The 11,452-nt window shown below is 47.5% G+C and overlaps 1 protein-coding gene across 1 annotated transcript; it reads left to right on the top strand.

Annotated features, from left to right (window-relative positions):
- Positions 1–1,801: 1,801 nt before the first annotated feature.
- Positions 1,802–10,923, top strand: LOC104545265 (T-box transcription factor TBX5; the record flags this gene model as incomplete). Its single annotated transcript, XM_010190357.1, has 2 exons — positions 1,802–2,028; positions 10,298–10,923. Coding segments are annotated over 2 exons (811 nt in total), but the record flags the coding sequence as incomplete, so codon positions are not given.
- Positions 10,924–11,452: the final 529 nt, after the last annotated feature.

Consider the following 11,452-nt stretch of genomic DNA (forward strand, 5'->3'; position numbering starts at 1 on the left):
TTTCCCCACTGAAGCAGGGAGAAACTATGACAGCAGTAATCTCTAAATCTTCTTAAAAAGCCACAGAGAACATGGTGTAACATCGAGAGTCACCCAAGAGGTTTGAAGGCCAGAGCTCTTGACCTCCTGGGGTGGAAGTGACTGTGCCGGGTGTCTGCAGGCAAAGAGGTCCTCTGAAGCCCACCACATACCCTGGCATCTATTGCTGTCTTGCATATCTGAAGGATAAGTCTCTGCTTCCTCCCAGTCCATCTCTCTTTTGTTCCTCATTTTCTGGGAAAGAGCTGCCTCTTCAGCCAGCCCAAGGAGGGGGAAAGCCACGTTGCTGCCGGCCCTGTGGGGAGGAGCTGCTGGGCTTCCAGGGGAAGAAACCCCACCTTTGGAATAGGCTCTCCTTGGCAAGACACCAGTGCCCAGGGTTTGGAAAGGTTTCATGGCACAATGAGAGACACATTTATTTGGTTTTGAACTCCTGGATGAGTTTCCCCTCCATTGCAGCTCAGTTGCTGGTGTTTCTGGCAGCCACCACAGCAGTGGTTTGGATGAAAGCTCCCTGCTGCGAGAAGGTTTCTATAATTGCTATTGTTAAATTTTGTACATAAGTTCTGACTTGCTACAGTGATAGATCCTCTCGAAGGGGCATAATGGGAGATTCAGGGCTTCTCCTCCATGTGTAAGTGGCCAGGTGAGCCTGTCGATGGGATTTAAGTATTTGTCCGTGCTCCAGCATAAAGATTTTGGGCAGGTGAGCAGAGTACCTCAAAGCCAGCTTGGTCCAAGTGTTATAGCCTCAAAGAAGAAACCTTGTATTGGAATCTGGACTCTGGTTCATGGCTGCTCTGACCCTGGTGGCACTTTGCAAGGTGCTGCTGTACTACTTGATCTTTATGCATTTTTAGCAAGTCCTTCGGTTCAGGGAGCACCCAGCTGACTTGAAAGCAGCCCAGAAAAAGGCTTGCACCTCACCTGAAGTCTCTGAGACCTTCTACTCGGCTTCAGTTCTCCTCCCTGCAAAGCAGGAACGATCTTGTTCAGCCACACTGCAGATGTTCTTTGAGAAGAGCCTCCAAAACATACTGTAGGGTCTTGTAGGAGAGGGGATTTTCAGCCAGTGTTGGCAAAGCATCCCTCCTTCAAACTGGATTGCAGAGCAAGGGAACAAACCAGACTTTCCATTAGTGCTTGCCCTCCCAGCCTGGCTCCACTGAGGCGCGGGGCTCTGGCATGCATCAGGTCTTGGTGATTTATTTATGTCTCTTTTCTGAGGGCTCTGGAGTGGAGCTTGTTCTGTGGTCCAGGGATCCCCCATGCAGGACAACCAGGCTGGCAGACCCTGGGGAAAAAGAATGGGGACAACTACCATAAGGGGAAAAAGTAGACCTAAATATTTAATCCATCTCCAAGTCAGCTTGGCAGAAATGAGGTTTTCATTTACATGCATGTACACATCCACATATACAGTATAAATAGTATGTAACTAATAAATGCTATCATAATACACAAATATAAATCTAGTGTATTTCACTACAAATGCATATAACTATCTTATATATGGGTGTAAAATAGTAGTTGTGGTGAAAGAGGCACAAATCTAAAGGAAATGGTACTAAAAGGAAAGGGGAATAGAAGAGTGCTGCACAGATGAAGTGTGATGGGGCTGCAGTCTCCTGGGAGGGATGTCTCTATTTCCCTGAAAGTCTAAACAAACACCATGACACTAATGTGTTGCCTTCATTTATTAATCCACTGATGTATTCATTAATTGATTGCTTTTCTGCTTTTTTTCCCCCTTTGCTTTTAGTAAAGAGTACCCAGTTGTTCCCAGGAGCACAGTGAGACAAAAAGTGTCCTCGAACCACAGCCCCTTCAGTGGTGAGACCAGGGTCCTTTCTGCCTCCTCCAACCTGGGCTCCCAGTACCAGTGCGAGAATGGGGTGTCCAGCACCTCCCAGGACCTGCTACCGCCTGCCAACCCCTACCCGATCTCCCAGGAGCATGGCCAGATCTACCACTGCACCAAGAGAAAAGGTCAGGCCTTGGCTGCACCCCGCTCTGTGCTTTCCTTTTCCTAACATGACTGTCAGCATTGTTTTCTGATGTTTCCCCTTGCCCCAGCCTGCTTTATGGTGATGCTTGAGGTTGAAAAAGGGCTGAGGGTTGTGTGTTGGAGGTGGGCAGCTCCCCTGAGCTGGACTGGGAAACCCATCTCACTGGTGTTAGCCTAAAATCCCACCTCTGCTGCTGGGCTGGGAGTGAGCTGTTTGGAGGGGTGGCAGTGCCTTTCACCCACGTTGAATCCACACTCAGTGAGATAGCTGGTGCCGGAGATAAAGATGACTTATCTGTCCCCATAGCCCCTCAGACAGGGCTAATCTCCAAGTGGAGATACCTTGACAGCTTGGATTTTGCAAAGTTTTCAGCTAAGAGTCACACAGCTGGGAGACAGTTGTCTGTATGCAGAAAGCAATTCCATTTAAATGCTTGGTCTAATGAACGGGGTGTGGGGTTGAAATTCATTATATCCATGGTCGTTCCCCTTTGGTGCGACTGACCTGCTTTGACAGAGCCAGAGGGATCAAACTGGGAGAACTTTATACTGACTGCTCAGCTCATCCTTGCGTGAAGATCCTCGTCATATCGATGCGATAATTGGTTTTGGTCAGGAGTGAGTGGTTTGCTGTCTTTTCCTTCCTCTCCCAAAGCAATGAGAAGGCTTAGATGCAGTAATGTTTGCAGGACTCAGATAGCAAAAGCGTCAGATCAGCTCCAGCTCAGACACTCAGAAGAAAATAGGGAATTTCCAGGGCTGAATGCAACACTGCGGGGTAGGCAGGAGATCCTTACTGCTTACCCCTGCCTCCTTTGCGCAGGATTTAGTCTACGTTGGCTGGGAAAAGCTAACAAGAGTCAGCATGCACCATGGCATTTGAATGCACCAAGAATTTCTCCAGCCCAGTAGCCTCTCCCCACTGCAGATCCCTTCCTGGTTCCCTGCACAGTCCTATCAGTCAGCCACATGTCATTATTTTTAGTAACGTAACCCCTGAGGCACTGGGATGTGCAGTGTAGACACACAGTCTGAGGTAGCGGATGCTGGGAAGTGCTGGCAGATGAGGCAGGAGGGCAGTGGAAATCTCTCTTGGATGCTTGGTGAATCCCCCGAATGTTGTAACATCACATATATGGTGTACAGGTATACATGCAAAACAAAAGAAAGTTGATAAATTTTAATATTTTCCTGATGTGAGGTTGAGCCAAAGAGTGGAAAACAGAAACATGTTTTGTGCCCTCCAGCTGACCAGGTGACCCTCGTGCTCATATGGAGTGTACCAAAGCTATGGTTGGAAATGGTGATGCTAGACTTGAGCTGGCTGTAAGGTAGGGAATGAGGAGCTGCAGTGGACATCCAGAGCATTCCCTAAAGTCATAGGTGGGGTGTGTGGCCCTTGCTACCCCTGTGCAGGTGCGAGGCTTTAGGACACAGCTGGGGTGCTGCAAAGCCCCACTGTTGGCGATGGAAAGGCAGGTCACGTTCGCCCTTGGTGTCCCTCAGCCTGCGATCCATCCTCAGCGCTCCTTTGCCCTGGGAGCTGAGCTTTCACCGCTCCTCTTCCCCTTTGCAAAAACTAACCAAAACAAGCTGGCCCAAATGGCAACAAACCCTTTGGACAATCTCTGACTGCTGTGTGTCCCCGCACTGCAGAGCAATTCATCATTCGCCTCCACATTGTAACGTGATAAGGAATCAACAGAGGTTTCCTTCCAGTTTTGGGATTCCCGCTAAGTGGTGTCTCCATGGGTGGTTTCCCTCAATCCCCCAATTATCTCACTTCCTCTTATTGTCACAAAAGAGACGACTATCTGCCCTGTAATAAGCTCCCTGGCTGCTTTTGGCCTGCATGGCCCTTGTGAAAGTGCAGGACACTGGCAAAGGGAGTCCTTTTCTGTACGGCTGATGGCCCCTCATTATCTCTATGATGGCTTGAGTGGCACAAGCAGTTAAGGGCCTTTTATCAAAGCCGCCAAATGCTTTAATCAAAGAGAAGCAGTGTCCCGTCTGATACCACCGGCTTCTTCTTCCATGGAGCTGTATGTCTCAGGAGCCTGAGTCGCTGCTTTCCTCCCTGTGCCTTTTTCCTCCCTCCCCATGCATCCAGTAAATCGAAAACAGCCATCAGGGCTTCAAGAAAAGCAGCAAAAAGTTAATGGGAAACAGAGAGCCAACATAGGCTGCCAAGCAACTCTTTGCAAAGTTAAATTAATTTTAAAAAAAAGTCACTAGAGATGAGCAATTTCTGTTCAGATAAATCCGAATGTGATCCAAGGTTTCATCTCAAACTCAGGCTGAGCATGGCACTTTCTTCTGTCACTGAGCAAGGATCTTTATTGAGCTCGGGAAAATAACCTTGCCTATAATATTCCTCTTTTTTTTCCTTTTCCAGGATCTCATTTCTAAGTGAAATATTAAGCTTTCCCTCCCTGCTCTCCTACTTTCCTACTTTAATCTTTTTCTGCATAACTTTTAACAAGCCTCACCATCTAAGAATAAATGAAAGCTAGAGTACGTTCATTCTTAATGAACCTCTGCCCATTTTCTGGACTGGATTGATTTCGTTGGATCATCAGCTTCCCAAACATAGACTCCTCTTCAGTCATGTTAGGATTTATCTCAAGCGGATTATTTCCTTTTCTCAAGGCTACAGTAATGCATAAGTGCTTGCAGAGGCAGGGTGCTTGCAGTTTGGCTGGGTTTGAGACCAGCCGGTGTCTGTATCTTCTGTAGCAAATACCACCACTGTTTTCCAAGATAGTCTCTCTGATACTGCTCCTTCCACCTTTGACATCTCATGATGTTTCTCTGTATTCTTTTTTAATCAGGAGGTCAAGTCTTGGTTTAGGATTGGTTAAGAATAGGGCTGCATTCAAGCAATTCAGAGGCATCTTATTCAACTTTTACTTCCTTGGTGACCCAAGACAGAGATTTAGCTCTGTGGTTGACAGTGTTGTTCTTAGCTGTCAAGTCAAGATGGATTCACTTTGGAGATCTGATATGGAGTTAAATTAGGAGAGAGCAGCAGGGCTGTGAGGGGATGTTATCTCTGAAAGCTCCTCTGTTTCAGGGAGCTGGTGCTCTTCTGGGCAAGGAAGGAAGGAAGGACACATCCCAGAGCCCCAGATTTGGCAATTGCTGATGCGCGGATTGGGAGTGCGGGGTCACAGTATTGGGAATGACCCCAGCATGGTGTAACAGGGTCACTGCTCTAGGCAGCTTCTAAACATGTTGAAGGCTGAGGAATTGGCAGTCCACAAGATGAGAATCATCCTGCGTCATATCCCAGCTCCATGTTGAGACTGATTTGGCATTTCTCAAATAGACTGGTCTTGAGAGGATGGATTAACTCCAATCCTGTATCCTACCAAGAGTGGCTTCAGTTCTTCATGTGGAGTTTTAGGCTGCAACAAAGTACAGTTAGAGCTTTGCCTTTTTTCTGGTTGTTCTCTACCTCTCCTTCTCTCATTGTTGTGCTTGAAGAAGGCCTAAAGGGCTTGCCCAGCAGGCACATTGGTTTCTGTCTTTCATTTTAGCCCCACATCCCAGTTAGGGCATTGGGGCTTGTTTTTCCCTTGTGTTATCCTCTCCCTCAGACTTCCTGTGAACTGAAAAACCATCCCTCCAAACCTCTGTTCCCTCCCAGCCTTACACAATCTCAACCACTTGGCAGATTTCTGGGATGCTTGTGATGCTGAACAGGAGGCGACTGGAACAGCCTCTCCCTGGAGAGGTTGTAAAAGTTGTCTTGTTGGCACTTTGAGGGAGAAGAGGGACACGGCAGAATCCACCAGCTTCAACCAGTAAGGACCATATCCTTCAGTCACCTAGCTTGGACATGACTGTGCTTGTGGGGAAGAATCTATCTTTCATCCCCTTCCTGCTCTGAGGGCAGCGGAGATACAGCAGTGTCTTTCTCCCTCCTCCACAAGAACAGGCACTGTTAGAGTTGATAGACTTCTTCATTGACTGAACTGATATCTGCCTCATCTCACCCAAATTTTCTTTCACTCAAAGAATCTGTAGAACAAAAGACAGGTATAGGATGTCTCCTTGGAGGACATGCTGCTCATCCTTGCTGATGTTAGGAGATGAAATGGTTTGGCCAAGGCTTGAGCTATGCTGCAGCTGGAGGTGTTTGCAGCTTGGGTAGATGCAGTAGAGCCCAGAGCGCAAGGTGGCTGCTGGAGCATTGAGGTTGAAGAAGAGCCTGCCTGCATGGTGTGGAGATATTCAGAGGGCTGGCGTGCACCCAGCTTTTGCTGTGCAGCCACATTGCTTGTGGTGCTTGTAGTTTCAGCAGCTTTCTGTAAGCATTCTGCTCTTCCATCAGCAGGAGCCTCCTGTGCCTCTGCAGGCAGTGCTGGCAACTTGCTGTCTCTGGAAAAGTTTCCAGCTTTTGGTGCTGGATTGTCTGTGCCCTGTAACCCTTTCTGTCATCTTCCCCTACAATGCAGCACAGCCGTATTGCACACTGTGTGACTGCTGAAGTAACTGTCGTATCTTATGTTTCATGTCCTAGGCTTAACTGTCTTATTTCCCCTTTAGGGATCCCCATTTTGGTTGAATTCGTCTTTTTTCTTTTCTTCTTTGACAACCTTTGTCAGCCTTGCATACTGATATTGGCTCTTCAGGTTCAGGCTAGATTCACACTAGAAACTAGACTGGATAAAACAACAGTGTTGGTGATAATCGCCCATTGTGTCTCCCTCACAAAGCTGGGACAAACCTACTGTAATGTCCTGGGATTGTGAGTGAGCTTTAAAAGCTAAAACAGTTGGGTGCCATTCTTCATTGTCTTCTCCCCCAGGGAGCTGATTGTCATGAATTGGAAAAGAGTTCTCCTGATCTACACTAAGGGAAGAGGTGGGCCAGTGCTCCGAAATCCAGAGATTTTACATGTTTGCGCTTTATTCTGGATAGCCCTAATCTTGGAATTGGGAAAACTCCATTATAAAAGCCATTTTTATGGTATTTACAACCCAGCTGGAAGTAGTAAATACCGGAAATCTTGGAACTGCGTATGCTCTCGCTCAAGCTCCTTCATTAGATAGATCATCAAATTCCTTGTGAGGGAGCCAGTTTCCACCCCATTCTGCAGGCTCCGTTTTCCTTGGATCCACTTCGGAGCAGCTTCTCCCAGGCGCTGGCAGCTTCCCCTGCTTGGCAGAACCTTTTGATTTTTGAGGTTTGTGCTGTATCGAGGGGCTGGTTGCAAGGGCTGATGGCTGCCCTTGGCTTCCAAGAATAGCAACAGAAGTGGAAGGTGGTCAATATCTGCCAGGATGGCCAGCATCTCCCAGAGGTGTCCAGCACCTCCTAGGACTCAGTGGTAGCAGGAAAAGAACAATGAAGTCATATCGGGGAAACAACATCAAGAGTTGAACCCAGAGCAGACCAGATAGTTATCTACTATGTCCTGCTTATGCTGGTGCTTAGGAAGCAAGAGGACCTTCAGGAAGAGGGTTGTGGCCTTAGGACACACTGCTCAGGCTCTGGAGCAGGTGATGATGACTTTGAACCGCAGCCTTCAGCATTGTGAGAGAGATGTGTTTGACTTGTCCTTGTTTTGCTATTCTCTTACTTGAAGAAGTCCCCTTTCCATCCCCAGATCTGCTGCCCACACCATGAGAATGCAGTTTATCCACTCTGTGCTGACTCTAGTCTTCTTTGTGAGGAGTGGTGTGACAATGCCAGATCGCCCTAGAGAGCCTGGATCAGGGTAAATTCACCAGCTGGCAGCAACTGGGGATCCTTGGTCTGCATCATCCCATCTGATGATGAAGATAGACTGTTCTCTTCCCTCTCCAGCACTTTGAGGTTACACAGATAGGAAAATCATCAGGAAGAGGGGCTGAAGGGCAGGCAGAAGCTGTTATGGTAGGCTGTAATCCTTCAGTAGAGACTATGTCCTTTGGAGATGGGTACAGTGTCCTTACACATCTTAAAATCTGGAGTGATGGTGCCCTTTGCACATATGATATCAGTGAGCCCGGCTCTAGACAGGCTAGCAGAGTGACTGCAAGATCTTGTAGATCTAGGGTTTCCACTGAAATATTGGTTGGTTTTGTTTTTCTCTCTTCACCTGTGATGAATGCTGGAAGAGGAGCCGTAACTGCGGCTCTGCCTGGCCAGGCTGTGACAGACAGTGAAACGTCCGGGCTAAATGGAAAAATCAGCAACCTTAGGTTCTACGTCAGGCACATTTTTACACAACGGAAAAACAGAGTTTGAATGTTTTCTGTTGTATATTTTTTTAAAAAAATTAAAATAAAATAAACAGTCAAACCCCAAGCCAATGATTTCTACAGCCAGCAGAATAATGCGGTTTAATGCTGAAAACTTTATTAGCAGAACAATGCTTCATTTTACAAGACATTGTTTTTCCACCCTAGTGTTCTTATTACTCAGTGGCGAGTTAGGAATCCAAAACTTTTCGGCTGTCTGTAAAAGCTAGAGCCCAAGCTGTTCTTCCAGATGTGCCTCCTGTGACAGACCCGTGCCTGAGAGGGAGCTGAGACCTCTGCTTCCAGCTTTTGTCTTTGAGGGGATTACATCCTCTCCACTGCTGCTCTGGAGAATTAACCTGGTCAGGATTAAGGAAAGTGTTGCATCTTTGCATCCCTCTGCTTACTGATTCAACTGTTATAAAGATGGGATTGCATTGCTCGCTTATCCCGTTCGGCTTTCTGTACCCATTTAAGAGAAGGCCGAGGAGGAAGATAATTTTATTATTGAGGCTCTGCGCTGCTGGGACTAAGGAGCCAGGAGTTGCTGTTGTCAGGAAGCAAGCATGAAATGGGGCTGTGGCTTTCCAGCTGAATTTATGGGCAGCTGCTATTACAACGTCAGAGGACACTGAGGAGTCAGTCACTGTGGCGTGTATCGCAGTACCTGGGGTGGTCAGGCTACGCAGACTAACAGCAGTTGTTCCACCTGGAACTTGGTAGACACTTGAGTTGGAGTAATGGGATATTTTGCAAGAGGAGTGGGTGCAGCTTCCAGGAGAAAGCAGATGGCTGTTTATACTAATAAGGGTATTAATACATATATATGTTTATAATAAGGATATGGGCATGTTTACAAGAAACAGAAGGTGCTGTGAGACACGGTCCCTTTTTTTTAAATGGAACTGTTTAACTGGGTTTTTTTCTTTGTATTTTGGGAGCAAAAAAATTGCAGTTTAAAACATATTGGTTGAGAAAATCTGAAAAGGGTGATTTCTTGCAGGATTCTTTCAAATTTTATCCCTCTTGAAAAGGTGCAGTCAAGAGGACTTTAAGCAAGCTGGGATATTTTTCTGCCTGCACCAGAAATTGTGTTCTTGAAGCAGCAGCAAAATTAATCTGGGTCTGAACAAGCTCCCCTTCCCTTGCCTCGCTGTCCTTAAAATCTCTTGTTGAAGTGCTCATCTCTGGGAACTTTGCCATCCATTCCAGTAGAGCTGGATTTCATTTGATGACCCTGTGAATGAATAAATAAGTGCACATTCATTTACTCATTTTGCTTCACCCTGGAGAATTCACCTAAATTGTTTATCTCCTTCCCTCCGTTGGCCCAGGCTGCTGCAGGAAACAAAGGGCTCTGCAAGCTGCGCCTTGCTGTTTCTAGCTGTGAAATTTACTTTTCTTTTTCTGTTACGCTTGGCTCCAGCACACAGCCCTGCCTGGATTTATGTGCCCAACTCCCTTGGCACAGCTAAAGACCGGGGTTGTAAAACTCCCAATCTGATTGTCTCAACTGTGCCATCACTGATGCTCTCCCAAGGGAGATTTTTATTGTGATCTCCAATATTTTGTCTCATTTTTGGTGAAAATAGATAATTGTAAAGGCTTTTAGTTCATGGCATCAGCTCTGAGCCTCTCAGCTGGGAGTGGGGACCTGTATTAGGTGCACAGGGGCAGAAGTTCCTCCTCTGGTCAAAGTGCTGGCAGCAAAAAAGAGACAAGGACCATGGTGGTGTGGGGGGAGTGCATGGAGCATCACCAAGCAAGCTAAGCCTTGGGGTCCTTCCAGCATCCTATAGCCTTATTTTTTCCTCCCAGAGCTCCTAACTAATCTCTTCCTCTGCCAAGCCCTGCAAGGCTTGGTTTCAGACCGAGGAAGGGATTGGGATTTACCCTAACTGGGAGGAGTGACCGGATTGGCTCCATGCAGACTGTGTCCTTGGTACAAGGAGGATGTGGAGAGGGAGGTTCAGCCGAGGGCAGGGTATTGTTGGCTACCAGGAGTTTTCTCTCCCAACAGATGAGGAATGTTCCACCACTGAGCATCCCTACAAGAAGCCCTACATGGAAACTTCCCCAGCAGAAGAGGATCCTTTCTACAGGTCCAGTTACCCCCAGCAGCAGGGACTGAACACTTCATACAGGACTGAATCAGCCCAGCGCCAAGCATGTATGTACGCCAGCTCTGCTCCCCCCACGGACCCCGTGCCCAGCCTAGAAGACATCAGCTGTAACACATGGCCGAGCGTGCCATCCTACAGCAGTTGCACAGTATCTGCCATGCAGCCGATGGACAGGTTACCCTACCAGCATTTCTCTGCCCACTTCACCTCGGGGCCGCTGATGCCTCGGCTCGGCAGCGTGGCCAACCATACCTCCCCCCAAATAGGAGATACCCACAGCATGTTTCAACACCAAACTTCGGTTTCTCACCAACCCATCGTCCGGCAGTGTGGACCTCAAACTGGTATCCAGTCTCCCCCCAGCAGCTTACAGCCCACAGAGTTCTTGTATCCCCACGGTGTGCCTCGAACCCTTTCGCCCCACCAGTACCACTCGGTCCATGGCGTGGGGATGGTGCCAGAGTGGAGCGAGAACAGCTAATGGGGCAGTCAGGAAAGAGAAAAAGAGCATGAGCCACGGAAAGGAATAAAATTATGAAAACAACGAGAAAAGGCAAAAGAAAGAAACCAAAACCCTGTTGATAGTAAAAGTAAGAGGATTTTGCAAAACTCCTTTAACTGAATGTTCGCAGATAGCACTCGAGAGGGACGGACACTGATTGAAACCACAGCTGAAACCGCCGTCGGCCTTGCTGTGACTTGCCCCCCCTCCCCTGTTTTCTTTTGTTTCTAAAGAAAAACCAGCAGATCGGCACACTTCTCCGCTGCCATGGCCCCCATCCAGTTTGTGTTGCTGCCACTGCCAGCCCCGTACCCTCGTCCTCCCCTACCCTCCTGCTCTTTTCCTTCTCCAGGGCACACCAAGCTCCTGCTGCCTTTCTCAACACAGTCAAGAGTGCTTGAATGAAAACAACTAGGATGTTACTTTTTTTTTGTGGTGTTGATGTTGACGATGTTATATAATAAATAATAATATATATATTTTTTCTTTCAATTTTCTCAACAAAAAGACACCGGCCCTTTATACCAAGGGTGGATTTTGGAGTGGTGTT

Source organism: Mesitornis unicolor, unplaced genomic scaffold (assembly GCF_000695765.1).
Source record: "Mesitornis unicolor isolate BGI_N332 unplaced genomic scaffold, ASM69576v1 scaffold2408, whole genome shotgun sequence".
In the NCBI taxonomy this organism is placed as follows: Eukaryota; Metazoa; Chordata; class Aves; order Mesitornithiformes; family Mesitornithidae; genus Mesitornis; species Mesitornis unicolor.